The sequence below is a fragment of the Lycium ferocissimum genome, chromosome 12 (genome assembly GCF_029784015.1).
Source record: "Lycium ferocissimum isolate CSIRO_LF1 chromosome 12, AGI_CSIRO_Lferr_CH_V1, whole genome shotgun sequence".
NCBI lineage: Eukaryota > Viridiplantae > Streptophyta > Magnoliopsida > Solanales > Solanaceae > Lycium > Lycium ferocissimum.
The window spans coordinates 60,140,536-60,154,758 of NC_081353.1; the positions used below are offsets into that span (position 1 = coordinate 60,140,536).

Genomic DNA, 14,223 nt, shown 5'->3' on the forward strand with positions numbered 1-14,223 from the left:
TTTCACTTTTACTACATGTTCATAACAACATTCAACAACATTACTTCACTTCCTAGTACCCAAAACGGTCACGATTTTGGACTACCTATACACCTCTATCAACACGATTTGTTTCATTAACACCTTAATTCACATATTCAACATACATGCAATATACCACAATTTGCATAACAACAACAATCAAAACTTGGCACAAAAGCGAGTCCATAAACTCCCCTAAACAACCCTTACACGGTTTCAATGCCATCCTACAACTCCATGATTTTCACTCATTTATCCACACTACAACACCTTCAATCCATTTCCAATACATGTACAAGAAAACCAAACATAATTCCATTCAAATCTACAACACATGGCTCATTCAAACTTTAAGAAAACGACCCAATTCTAACATGCACATCATAAACCAATTTCTACAATCTTGTTCAATTACATATGTTGACATACATTTATTTACCAACAATACATGCAAAATGGAACCACCCCTTGCTTCACCAAGCTCACGGCTCAACCTCAAATTCAACCACAACAACAATCCAACAACCACATGCATGAATTATATACATTCAATTCTTCACACAACACAAGAATAATGATCATGCTTACCTTGCAATTTGTCCTTCAAACTTGGCCGAATCTTTAACTCTATTGAATGCTACACCTCCTTGTCTCTTCCCAACAACTACTACACGTTCTTATACACTTGATGAGGAGTTAATTTGCTTGGAAAACTGATTTTTTTTTAGACGAGCTCATTCTCGGCTGGGCTATGGCCGAGAGCCTCTCTCTCTATCACTAAATTTCTTTTGGCTTGTGAAGATGAAATGACTTAGTAGTTGAAGTGTGAATCAGCATTTTAGTATATATATGCAGTTCATGGGGTGGACATGTGTCCCACCCAAGCCTTTAGCCAATAAGAATTGGCCAATTCACAAGTGGGGCCCACACGGCCACTTAGGCTTCACTAATAGTGTAATTTAGTTCTTAATCTCACTTAGTCATCCAATATTGGTCAATTAATCCTTATTCTCCAATAATGTTCTTATACCAAACGAAATCCATGGCAACTTGTGCATAGAAACGAAATCGGAGATGAAAACCTTGCAGGAACCCTACCAGGACTTTGTCTTTAACTTGTCGCACTTAGCTTTATAATGTCCCTATGTAAAGATACGGGACATAACACATGTGCAGGGGTGGAGCCACACCTATTCAAGGGTGGTCATATGAACACCCTTCGTCGGAAAAAATTGTCGGATGCCTATGTTAAATATAGAACTTTGTGGATATCTACTAGTAATGAACAACCTTGACATAGAAACGAAGGATAGCCCAGCGGCTAAGGGTGTGCAAACTCTCGCTGAGGGTGCGAGTTCGAATCCCAGCTGTGGCACAATTTTTTTATTTTTGCATTAGAGAAACTAGTAGTCTCTTTTCACTGAATGAGACAAGCCATACTGCCATAACATTTAAAAAGTGTTGACTTTTTTCTTTTAAAATTAAAAAAAGCTACTCATCAAACTTTTTATCTTCTAACAGAAGCCAACTTATTTTGTATTAACATAGTCAAAATTTTATCTTCTACCCAAAACACCTTCTTTCCTCATAAACTAAAAACCCCCTTTTGCTTCTCTTTCCCGCCACTGCCTGTCCTTCTGCCTTTCTTACTCCATCAAAAAACCACCTGCACCACCGACCACCGCTAGTCCGCTATCAACTATCACCGCAAGGTTCGCAACCATAACACCAGTTAATATATGTAAGTAAATAACATCATTGTGAGCATGAAAATTTTGTTGTACTTTTGTCTCTTCAATTGTCTAATATCAACTTCAAGTAACAGAGACGGTGAGGATGACAGTAAGTGCAAACACATGAAAAAGAATTGTACTCAAGTATGTAAAAGTGGGCTAGGGGGTTAGTAACGACTTGTTAGTTGCCAAACAAATTCCATCGAATTTCTTATTCATTTTAACCTGAATTGATTTTAATTTTTCATTCAAGAGTGGGATTCATCATTTGTGCTTTTTCTTTTTCCCATTGTTATTTCATAGCAAATTAGGACCTATCTTTTTTTATTTTTTATTTTTTTATTTCTAGGTGATGGGAAGAAAAATTAGGGATTTTCATATATTGCTACTTTTTCAGTAGAGATATCTTTTTTATATCTAGGTGATGGGCTGATGGCAAGAAAAATTATGTAGTCAGGACCTATCTTTTTGATTTCTAGGTGATGGCAGTTTGCTACTTTATTCCTCCATATCTTGCTACTCTTCTGCGTAGAACGATGAAGTGTTAGATGTACCAACTGCAATTTTTGTGTTTTTTAAATTTGTTTATATATTCAGCGAGTAATTTGTATGACAGATTTCTAATAAGTGCATCGTATTTGACTGTTATTTCAGTTTGAATGGAGAAATATTTTCAGAAAGTACCAAAAAAAAGTTTGGTGTCTCACTCTTCTCAGAATCAAAATCAACTAGGCCGAGATGAAAATGCCAACCAAGCAAAAATACCATCGTCTCACTCTTCTCAGAGACAAGAATTTGATGTAAATGATCTAAAGGCTGACCCAGCCGAAAGAACTCCAATTTTCTATTATCATCCAAACATTCGTGATGAGGTAAGGAGGGCATACATTCAAAAAGGTCCTTGCTAGCCTAAGGATCATGAGTTTCCTAAAACTGATATTTCTGGAATACCACATCATTTTGTTTCTAAATGGTTTGATGAATTTCCTGATTGGTTGGAATATAGTACAAGTGCAGATGCAGCTTATTGTTTGCCTTGTTATTTGTTTCAAGGGGAAAGCATTCATCAAGGTGGTGGTAATGTATTTTCGACTAAAGGGTTTAAAAATTGGTATAGAAAGGATAGCTTGCTAACGCACGTTGGTCCACCAAATAGTGTTCATAATCAATCAAAAAGAATGTGTGAAGATCTAATGCGAAAAGAACAATCCATTCAGGCTGCATTTTACAAGTTGGATGATAAAGGTAAGCATGAATAATGGGTTCGCTTAAATGCTTCAATCGATGTGGTACGACTTCTCTTGAATCAAGGTTTGCACTTCGCGGTCATGATGAGAGTGAATCGTCATTGAACAAAGGTAATTTTCTTGAAGTTCTTTCATGGTATGCGGATAAATGTGATCAAATTCAACCTTATGTGTTAGGAAAAGCTCCAAAAAATAATAAAATGACTTCTCATGATATCTAGAAAGATATTGTGAGTGCTTGTAAGATTGAAACAATTGAGGCTATAATAGAGGACTTAAATGGTGACTACTTTGCTCTATTGGTTGATGAATCTAAAGATGTGTCATGCAAAGAGCAAATGGCTATTTGTTTTCGATATGCTGATAAAAGGGGATTTGTGATGGAGGCATTTATTGGACTTGTTCATGTTAAAGATACTAGTGCGTTATCTCTAAAGAAAGCAATTGTGGATGTACTCACTCACCATTCTTTTACTTTATCTTATGTACGGGGGCAATGTTATGATGGGGCAAGCAATATGCAAGGTGAGCTTGGTGGTCTTAAAACGTTGATCAAACAAGAAAGTAGATCGGCTCATTCCGTTCGTTGTTTTGCTCATCAACTTCAACTAACTCTTGTTGCGGTTTCTAAAAAGTGTGTTCAGGTGGGAGAACTTGTACTCTTGGTTTCAAATGTTTTGAATGTGTTGGGAGCTTCTTTTAAATGTGTGGATGGATTTCGAGAATCTCAAAAACAAAAACTCCGGGAAGCATTAGATATGGGTGAGCTAGAAACGGGTAGAGGCCTGAATCAAGAACTTGGCCTTATTAAAGTCGGTGATACTAATTGGGGATCTCACTACAAGTCGTTTGGAAACTTTATTACTAACTTTGCCTCTATTGTTGATGTCCTTGATGCTCTTGTTGTAAATGCAAGTACTCTGGATGAAAGAGCTAGTGCATCGGGATTTCTAAGAAGTTGTCAAACATTTGAGACTGTTTTCTTGTTGCATTTGATGACTGATGTTTTAGGAATCACATATGATCTTAATGTGTCATTACAGAAAAAGGAACAAGATATTGCAAATGCCATGATTCTTGTTAAGGTTTGCAAGAGAAGGTTGCAAGCTTTAAGAGATAATGAATGGGATCCTCTCTTAGAAAAGCATTCTGGATGGGATTCACTTAAAGAAAAGGTAGAAACTTTTTGTATCAAGCATAAAATTTCATTGCCTAATTATGATGATCCATATACTAACTCTGGAAGATCACGACGTAAAGTAGTTGATTATACTACTTTGCATCATTACCGTGTGGATTTGTTTTATAAAATTATTGATTGGCAGTTACAAGAACTCAATGAGCGTTTCAATGAGGTGACTAGTGATTTGCTTAATGGAGTAGCTTGCTTGAATCCAATTGATTCATTTTCTAGTTTTGACATAAAAAAGATAGTGAGAATGGCTGAATTATATCCTGATGACTTTGATGGATTTAGCATGAGGACCCTTGAGAATCAACTTGCTAATTACATTATTAACGTTCGTGATATTGACAAAAGGTTCTCCAATTTAGGTGGACTTGGGGAATTTTCAAGAAAGTTAGTTGAGACAAAGAAGCATTTAAACTATTCTCTTGTATTCCTTTTGGTGAAGTTTGCTTTCCTTCTACCAGTCGCCACTGCAACAATTGAAAGAGCTTTTTCGGCGATGAAGTTTATCAAGAATGACTTGCGGAATCGAATAGAACCTTATGTGGAAAAAAAAAAGTATTTAAAGATGTTTCTAATGAGTGTATTATAAAAACATTTCAAGGGATGAAGACTCGTCCAGTGCAATTGTAATTTATTAGTTTGTAATAGAATCTTTTGTTGTTGACTTCTTTATGTTAATTTTATTTTGTACAAGTATCTTCCCGACTCCATTCTATTTTTTCATATTCTAACTTGATGTTACAACTCTTTTGTTTTTCCTTCCTACCAAAGTTGAATTTCATGATCTTCGGTTGAGATACTCTGCAGATAAGTTGCTTGGACAGTTACACCTGAAGACTCGGCGTCACACTCTTTCGTTTTTCCTTCCTACAAGCTGTGACTATTACACCTGAAGAGAGTGAGGCCATTGAACGTGTAAGTTATTTATTTGTTCTTTAGCTTGCATCAGATAAAGTGTTCTATGGTAGAGCTTATTTCATAATAAATTCTATGAAGGGGTAGAGTGTCGGTGGGAGCTTAAATGAATAATTCACTGTTGCAAATATTTTGACGCAACACTGGGCCATATTGATAGTTGGCAGAGGCATTGTGTTTTTTACATGCGTTGTTTTTTTTTTTTCCCTCACACATCCCCTGTCCTAAAATATGAACACCCTTGATGAAAATCCTGGCTCCACCCCTGTCCATGTGCATTGCATTCTTGCTCATTCAGACATTACTCTTTGTTTAGAACTTCTGCTACATTCAACCAGATGTCTAGGCTTTGTTCAATTCATTCTTGTGCACTCTCACATGTATCTAGACCTGGTTTGTCTTCTTCATGGTATCAATCATTTTTTGCCTTTTGTTTATCATGAATCTTTGTCAATCATCAAAACTCACATGCACATTAGTCTAGCTAATGCCAACGACATTACCCAATGAAACAGGTTCTTCAATCTTGTTCTTTGTATTAGGCCGCACTTCGGGAATCAGAACTCACAAATATCGCATTGACTGTATTCGCTCAAATTCTGTTTCTCTCTCTCTATATGAGTGCGTAAAAATCTTCAAGAGAGGACTTGACAATATATCTTTTGGTGCTCAGCAAGTCAACTAACCACAAACCCTACATGCTGAGGCCCAGAATAAGAATCAAGGTTTGAGCCGACTTAGGTTTCTTGCATGTCATGCGGCTTCAATAGCCCTTTAGGAGTCTGAACCGTATCTGGATAATTTTGGCAAGAAATCCTGTAACTTGTCCGCCAAGTTCTTATCTCTTAAATCAAGAGTTCCACTCGTAGCTCTGAGTTGAAACATGTTCATTGACCTGGTTCAAGCACCTGGTTCATTCACTTTATCTCGCATCTGTTACTGAGATGGAACATGTTCATTGACTTTGTTCATTCACTTTGTCAATCATCAAAACATACACGTGTTAGTGCCAACAGACCTATTCCTCATGATACTGATGTTAGAAACCAGACCAGATTTTGTTAACATGGCTGCCTTAGAGGGTATGTTAGCATCTTTGATTGAAGTTAGATGCTAACATGCTCATAATCATAAATCAGTTTATAGAGCCCAAGAGAGAGGGATTCCTAAAATACAAAGAGTTCAGAAGGAATTTGTTTATGATACCAATAAGCAGGTGGGAGGATTTGATTGATGACCGAAGCAATTGTGACTCTGCATGAACTTTGTGGTGATGATGTTAAGAAGCTAGCTCTCCTAGTTGGTCTACATGGAAAGGAGAAAATTGAAGGCATTGCCATTAGTGAAATTGTTTTCATTTTATTTGTGCTTATTGCTTAAAGTTAAGCCATCATGCATCAATATTAGTATGCAAAATAATTCAATCTGTGATCAAGTCTAGAAGCACTATTCATGTGTCATTGTGTTATGATGGTATTTCAGGAGCTAAAGGCTGATCGATTCTTTACGACATTTTAATTCGCAAACCAACACTAATAGACATTCAATTAGCAAACAATGACAGTCTTGAAACGTCAGTGCCCGAATTGGTAAAAGGATATAGATATGATGTTCTATAGAACTCTACCCCGGAATAGAAACTCTAGCCTCTAAACAGAGTTACACCTACTTATGGGTGACGATTACTCTAAACAGACATATCCTAAATAAGCAAATTAAACGCCTTTAATGAAAAGGCTACAATACAAAGGGGCAATGTCTGAGCTTAATGCTTATGGCGCTTAAGTAATTGCTTGAACCAATGGGCTGACATTTTTGGATACCGCTTAAGGGTTCTGAAATCAACATAGATAATACCAAATCTAGAAGTATAACCTAATCTCCATTCAAAGTTGTCTAGCAACGACCATGCAAAGTAGCCTATGACATTAGCTCCTTCATCGATAGCCTTCTTTAGTTCGGCCAAATAACTTCTGTAGTAATCAATCCTTTTCATATCATGCAATGCATCTTGAAGGGAAATGTTTCCTGCATAATCCATACCTGAAATTAATCTATGGTCAGTCCTCGGAGTTCCTTTTAAGTCCGTTCTGGAAATTCAAACAAGTCTAGGTAACTACAATTTTGAAAAGTTTTACAAGCATACCATTTTCTGATAGAATAATGGTAGGATTTCCATAGTGTTCTTTTACATAGTTGACAGCTTCGTAGAGACCCCAAGGCACAATGTAGAGCCAATCCGAATGTGCCTACAAGCATTCAAAGTAAAAATGGAATTAGCTAACGGTTAGGATATAGTACTTTCTAGGTACAAAAACATTAACTCCACGTTCTTACCCTAGGACCAATTGGTACTCCCTTGCGATCATCTGCACCACGGCAAGAAAAGAATTGGGATCAACAAAACCTCTTACGTACAACATCAGAACATTTTTTCCGCTTAGATAGTGTTTTTTAAAGGCGAAAAGCACAAAAAGGTGATGAGGTCTAGGGGGCTTGAAGCGAAAGCGATTAGCGAAGAACACAATTTATGTGAAATGACAAAAGACCAGACATATACGAATTTAGTACTGTAGTAATTGAATAAATAACTAGTTTCAGCATTCAATTTAGAATAATGCCAATATTAATCCAACTTCATACAGTTGGGATTCAAAGAATCAACCACTTGTTGTAGATATCACTTTTCACATCATTGGTTGATGCGCACACTTATCTGAAGCTCATGATTTCGCATATGAGGCAATAATCCGTCACTTCACATTACTTCATGGTTATAAGTAACAACCCGATGACTATAAAGCACATATCGGAAATAAAGAAGTAAAAATCTTACAAGCAAATCCACAGTTCTGATCCTGCTGGTACGCAAGGGCTTTTGGTTTGGATAACTGGTGATCATATGTATAGAAGGTAGTATAATGGTTTATGCCCACATAATCAATTGATCCTTTGACCTTCTCAATCTCTTCTGTTGTGAATTTGGGTAATCGATTTCCAACAATATTTTGCATGGTTTTTGGGTACTCTCCATATACTAGAGGATGCAAAAACCTATATAGCAAGTCCAAATTAAGTGTTGTTCTCAAGATAAGGCTATAGCAAACCAAATTTCATGGAGGATTGACCACTCTATGAGAAACTTATTAAGTAATGTAGTGTCATGTTAGAAAATTCTTTCCATCCCAATTCAAAGTCTATTGCTCTTTGAGCTGCACAATTGTCAGCTTTCGACCTAGTAAGTGGTTCATACCAGACAAAATCCAAGATAATCCCAAATTTCCCTTTCTGTTTCTCCTGTAATTGCATTTTTAAGATGAAGTCAAAACTTACTCCTCTTCTCCTAGTATGTTGTGAGTTGAAATATGATGTAAAGTTTCCGGACAAAGCAACAACAAAATAGTTTTAACTTCCATAATTAAGTGTCACGTCACTAAAAAATAGCTACAAGTAACCGTCCACATAAAGTGAGACCTGGAAAATAAGACAGGTTACCTACTATAACAAGTTAAAATATAGTGATGGCGTAATTTTTTTTTGACATTTCTAGTGTGTGTAAGTTAAATAAAAAGAAAAGAAAAGGATATTTAATCCTACTTGATACTTTTCGCTGTATCTATGAGCAGCAGCAGCATGGCTTAAGATCATATTATGTGCAACAATGTAAGGCTCAGTTGCAGAGTCCCCTGTTGTGCAGTTGCCAAATGCTTTAGAGCACCTTCCAGGTGCAAAGAATCCAGTGTCATACCCTAAATCAGCAACAACTCTTGGTTCATTAAATGAGAACCAATTCTTAACTCTGTCTCCATATGTCTTGAAGCAAAATTCTGCATAATCAGCAAAATCTTTGCTGCAAAATTTATATGACAAAGCGCTGTCAGAACAAAGAAGCAAAAAAGTCATGTGTGAGGTAAAATTTCTTGATATACTTACACGACTTCATGACTCAACCATCCCTTGTATCTATCTTGAAGTGCTTGAGGTAAATCGTAGTGATTAAGATTAACATATGGGGAAATACCTGCCAAAAATAAGATGTTCAAGCTTCAATAATTTTGTCTATATAACATATTCATATTGACTATTGTTAAGTAGAGGCAGATCCACAATTTAAACCAGTGGATATAAACATACAACTACATCAACTATTTTTTTTGTTGTGACAATGGTACAAATAATATGTGTATAATTCAAGACTAGTGTAACAGGTACGTCCGTACATGCAGTCAAAAAATTACCTCTTTTGAGCATATAGTCAATCAACCTGTTGTAATAAGCAACTCCCTTCCAGTTAATTTTTCCAGCTCCATCTACATTGGTAAAGTGAGACACAAAATATTTTATGTTTATGCAAAGGGCTAGATTTTAAAGTTAGAGAACTGGAAAGAATAAAGTAGTTGATCAGATTACTTGGGAAAATCCTGGACCATGAAATTGAGAAACGGTAAGCATCAAAGTTCAGCTTCACCATTAGATCAATATCTACCTGTACTCATAGAAGAGGATTCAGTTAAATTTCATGATACAAAATCATACATCAAAATTTGAGGATTTACAACTTGTTCGGATGATCGTTACCTATCATATTGTGTTGTTAGTTTAAAAACAATGTTTGTTTTGATTGTTACTTAAATTCTATTGTATCGTATCGTTTAATTCATCATTAAGTAACCACGAAAAGTCTCATTTTATGTAATGACTGATTTGGTGTTATCCTGTCGTTACCTTATTTTTTCCCTCATTTAATCTTTACTTATTATCTAATAATCATATTTTATCTTTTATCGTACCTTTTTATGACAGATCTAGAGTATACCCTACTTAATTTTGTTGTAGATTTATCTTTCAAATTGTTGATGTCTAACATTATGTAACGGTGAGAAACGATACAATCTATCCAAACGTCTTATTCATCAAAACAATACAGTACAATACAATACAACACAATACGATATAGTACGATACATTATGAAACAATACGTAACAACCATCCAAACAAAGTGTTAGGGTGTGTTTGGTACGAAGAAAAATGTTTTCCTATACTTATTTTCTGGTGTTTGGTAAATAGCTAAAAAAAAAAATACCTTAATACTCTATAACATTTATATATGCAATAAGAAAAGTACTATGGGGCTATGAAGGGTTGGGGGTGGGGTGAGTTGAGGATGTTGGGGCGAGGTTGAGGGCGTTGAAGATGAAGTGGAGAAAATAAGCATTTCTTGCCATTAGTGAAAATTTTGTTTTTCCTAGTTATATTAGAAAAGTCATTTTCTTAATTTTTAAGAAATTAATTTTCTAAACGAAATATTTTGACCAAGCACGAGAATATTGAAAAACATTTTCCTCCATCACACTCTAAGGGCGTAATTATCATGAGAGTTGTGTTAGCTATTGGAGCAATTAATTCCTTAACAAGGTAACTCTAAAGTTGAATGTTTTATCGACTTGATCATTAGCTTTATTAATTCTTCTCAACGATATAATAATATATATTATTATTATTTTATATATATATGCTGTCATGTCACAGCTTCTCTCCCAAGAAAGAGTAGTGTAGTTCTAATCATTTTGTCTTTCAATATGGTTGGTGACGATGGTCAAAAGTGACTTTCACCCGCAACCAGGAAAATGTCCAAAAAGACCAATACCAAACATATCTTTCGTGGATTTAGATTAAGAACACTCATAATTTAATACATTTTCACACCATTAGCTATAGTGGGTTATTTAATCTTCTTTTAGGATTACGGAAAAGGTTCGAAAATGCCTTTAAACTATGCGAAATTGAACAAAAATATTCTTTTAATAGTTTGTTTTAGATCACAAATTTTAAAAGTATGCTTTTCTTTCTTAATTTTGTGTCAAGTTAAACAGTGTCACATAAATTGATACAGAAGAAATAGTATTGATCTATATTTTAAAAAAAAAAAAATTTAAATTTAAATTTTCTATTTTTTCCTTAATGACATGCTTTAATAGTCATAGAAATATCATAAGTGATATATTTGAGACCAAAAATTCTATGAATACTTTGATGTGTGTCAAATTCTTTTTCTTAAAATCTGTGCCTAATTAAATAGTACTGTATCAAATGAAACAGAGGGAATATATACTCCATCGGTCCCATATTAATTGTCCACATTACTATAAATATCCGTCTGAAAATACGTCTCCATTTACAAAATCAAGATAAAATTAATTAAGCTTTTTCTACTTTGCCCTTAACATTAATTGTTCTTTTAATTAACCAATATTGATTAAAGTGTAATTAATTGAAGAGAGATAAGGGTAATGTAGTAAAAATACATTATTATTTATGAGTTCTTAAAGAACGTGTAAAGGATAAAGTGGACAAGTAACATGAGACGGAGGGAGTAATTAAATACCGCTATATAAAATGAAACAGAAGGACTAACAACGTAAATTTACTATGTACAATTACCTATTATCTCAAATTACTTTAACCTAGTGGTGTAAAAAATACTTTATATCATTAGCAGACAGAAAGTAAACTCATCTAAATTCTGTTGGTGCATCAAATTACTATGAGAAAGATTATCCTTAAATATTAAAACATGTAAGACCTAAAGCTTTTTCTTGCCTACATCTCGTAGCCAAGCGGCAATTGACCAACAAGGGGCATGGTATGGTGAGACGGAGAAATACCTAGTAGAGAGGGTTTTTTAAATTTTTTTTTTTTTTTTTTTACATTTAATAAAATATCACACAATACAAATCTGAATTAATTTGGCAAGTAGGTAGCTGAAACCGGATGATCATAATATATATATATATATATATTTTTTTTTTTTTTAAAAAAACAGGCATTTATACCAAATCCGCATTACCATAAAAGAACACTGGATGTAGTAACATAAAATTTGAATCATCCTAGCTGCTAGAAAGAAGACATATTCAACTTACTTTATAACGGTGGTACTGGTCCGCAGAGACCTCTCCACTTGCATTATTGGGCTCACGTCCTGTTTTAGCACCAAGTAAAAGCTCTTACTTCGATCAAAATTGTCAAAACAAATCATGATACTACTGTAATGATAACATATTCAGTCTAATTTCACAAGTGGGGTCTGAAAAAGATAGTATGTATGCAGACCTTACTCCTACTTGTGAAGGTAGAGAGGTTGTTGCCGATAGACCCTCGGCTCAAGTAAAGCATTTTGAAGCAATTTGGACAAAGAAAATATGGAAGTGAAGAAGCCAAGGAAAATGATAAGGAAAGCAGCAACAACAACAACAATATACCCAGTGAGATAGAGTGTACGCAGACCTTACCCTATCTTGGAAGATAGAGATACTGTTTCTACCAATAAGAACAAACAATTCAAAGACGACGCATGAAAAAAGAAATAACATAAACAAATAAACCATGGCAACATACTATAAAAAGTATGATATAGCAGTAACAACCACAAAGTAATACTAGGCGATGGTCACTTTTAATTTTTTTTAAGAGTAATACCATAATCAAAGAACAAGAAACAACAGATAGTAGCAGAAATCAAAGGGCAAGACACTACAAGAGTAATACCGAAAGCATTACGTGTATAACATTTTTGAAAGAAAAAAAAGTAATAATAACAAAATAATACGATAACCGAAACACAAGAAACAACACATGGCAACAGAAATCAAAAAATAAGAAACTACGAGAATAATACAAAATACTACTGGTATGAAAGGAGGAGCGGTGCTCCAAACTACCACCAATCCTAACCTACAGGAAAGCGAGACAAAACTCAACTACCTACTAACCTTATACCGTAATCCGCAACCTCTTTATACTCAAAATCATGATACATTCTATAACTAAATTTAATTAATATGTACCAGGCTGTTTGATGAAAGTATCCCAAACACTAGGTCCACGACCATCCTTGCTAGCCGCACCTTCTACTTGGTATGCAGATGTTGATGTTCCAAACACAAAACCCTTTGGAAAGCTGTCTCTGCTCAAAACATTATTATTGCTCTGAACGAACGTTATGGTGCTTAATATTACAGCAAGAAGAAACAACCATGGAGTGGTTTTGATCATTTACTCCTTTCTACGGCCAAATCTCAAAGCAATACTAGTGAGTGGAGTGTAGGATCAGGTGGGATATGGCATGGACATATGGTGGGGAGCAATTCTATTTATAGAATAGATACTAGAGTATAAACTAATGCATGTGAGTGGTATGGCCAGGGTGCACATATTATATATATATATATATATTTTTTTTTGGTTAATCGAGATACTAGTGCCTTATATATATATATATATATATATATATATATATATAAATGTACAAAAAGTTAACTGTGTCTAGGCTTATGCCTGTTACAAGACCTGGCACTACGACCAATGTCCGATCATTCACAAAATTAATAAATCTCTCATAAGTAGCCCCTCTCATATCTGCCCAAAACACATTGCTCACAACAAAGGGGGGGACTACATGCACTTGAAGTCCATCAAAAAGCTTTCTCCTAGCACCGTCCTTAGCAAGCAAATCAGCCATCTTGTTCTGCTCACGGTATACATGCTTAATTGTTGGATGGCCCAAGTTGTACATGAGAGACCTGCATTCAGTAATAACAACATTATAAGGGATATGACCTTTTTCTAGCATGTTGATTACCTCCATTGAGTCACAGTTAATTTCCAAGGGCTTGAGATTGTGATCATGAGCGAGTTTGAGACTCTGCAAGATAGCTGTTAGCTCACCATAAATATTAGTAGTGTTTGGCAAATCTTTGGTGAAGCCCACTACCCAGTCTCCCTTGCTATTTCTATAAACCCTCTCTATTCTTCCTACTCCTGGGTTACCTAAGCAAGAGCCATCAGTGTTGAGCTTAAAGAAGCCATTAGGAGGGGGTTCCCATGTGAGAAAAATTTTGATTTTCCTATTCTCATGGAGGGAGTTGTTAGTGGGAAGAATTAACTGAAGGTGTCGTTTAAGTTTGGAAATTACTAGAGGTGACTTGTAGGGACCACATTAAGTCAAAACCCAATTAAATTTGGGATTAAGAAAATTGGGGTTGAAAATGTATTTTGCCAAACTTGTTAATCTTTTATAAAATACAAAAAGACCCTAAACCATTTAATCCAACC

General features: G+C 35.1%; 2 protein-coding genes across 2 annotated transcripts in view; one reads left to right on the top strand and one right to left on the bottom strand.

Annotated features, from left to right (window-relative positions):
* Positions 1–4,693, top strand: part of LOC132039491 (uncharacterized) — a 6,840-nt gene extending 2,147 nt beyond the window's left edge. Inside the window, exons 2-4 of the mRNA XM_059429964.1 lie at positions 2,487–2,626; positions 3,223–4,580; positions 4,636–4,693. Coding sequence (XP_059285947.1) covers positions 2,487–2,626; positions 3,223–4,580; positions 4,636–4,693 — 1,556 coding nt within the window. The remainder of the gene's footprint in view (positions 1–2,486; positions 2,627–3,222; positions 4,581–4,635) is intronic.
* A 1,939-nt stretch (positions 4,694–6,632) lies between these two features.
* Positions 6,633–13,227, bottom strand: LOC132040020 (beta-glucosidase 44-like). The gene is made up of 11 exons (XM_059430622.1): positions 12,957–13,227; positions 12,033–12,091; positions 9,519–9,594; positions 9,347–9,418; positions 9,042–9,129; positions 8,706–8,958; positions 8,291–8,405; positions 7,945–8,163; positions 7,446–7,477; positions 7,255–7,357; positions 6,633–7,151 (listed from the first exon to the last, which is right to left on the bottom strand). Exons 1-11 carry the CDS (start codon positions 13,162–13,164, stop codon positions 6,874–6,876), a joined length of 1,503 nt encoding a protein of 500 aa, XP_059286605.1. The 5' UTR covers positions 13,165–13,227; the 3' UTR covers positions 6,633–6,873.
* Positions 13,228–14,223: the final 996 nt, after the last annotated feature.

Excerpts from the sequence above, each read along its gene's own strand:
- LOC132040020 (XM_059430622.1), bottom strand. The coding sequence starts at position 13,164 with ATGATCAAAACCACTCCATGGTTGTTTCTTCTTGCTGTAATATTAAGC. Across the intron at positions 9,595-12,032 it reads ACCAGTACCACCGTTATAAA|GTAGATATTGATCTAATGGT; the intron begins GTAAGTTGAATA and ends CTATGAGTACAG. Across the intron at positions 8,406-8,705 it reads GATACAGCGAAAAGTATCAA|GAGAAACAGAAAGGGAAATT; the intron begins GTAGGATTAAAT and ends ATGCAATTACAG.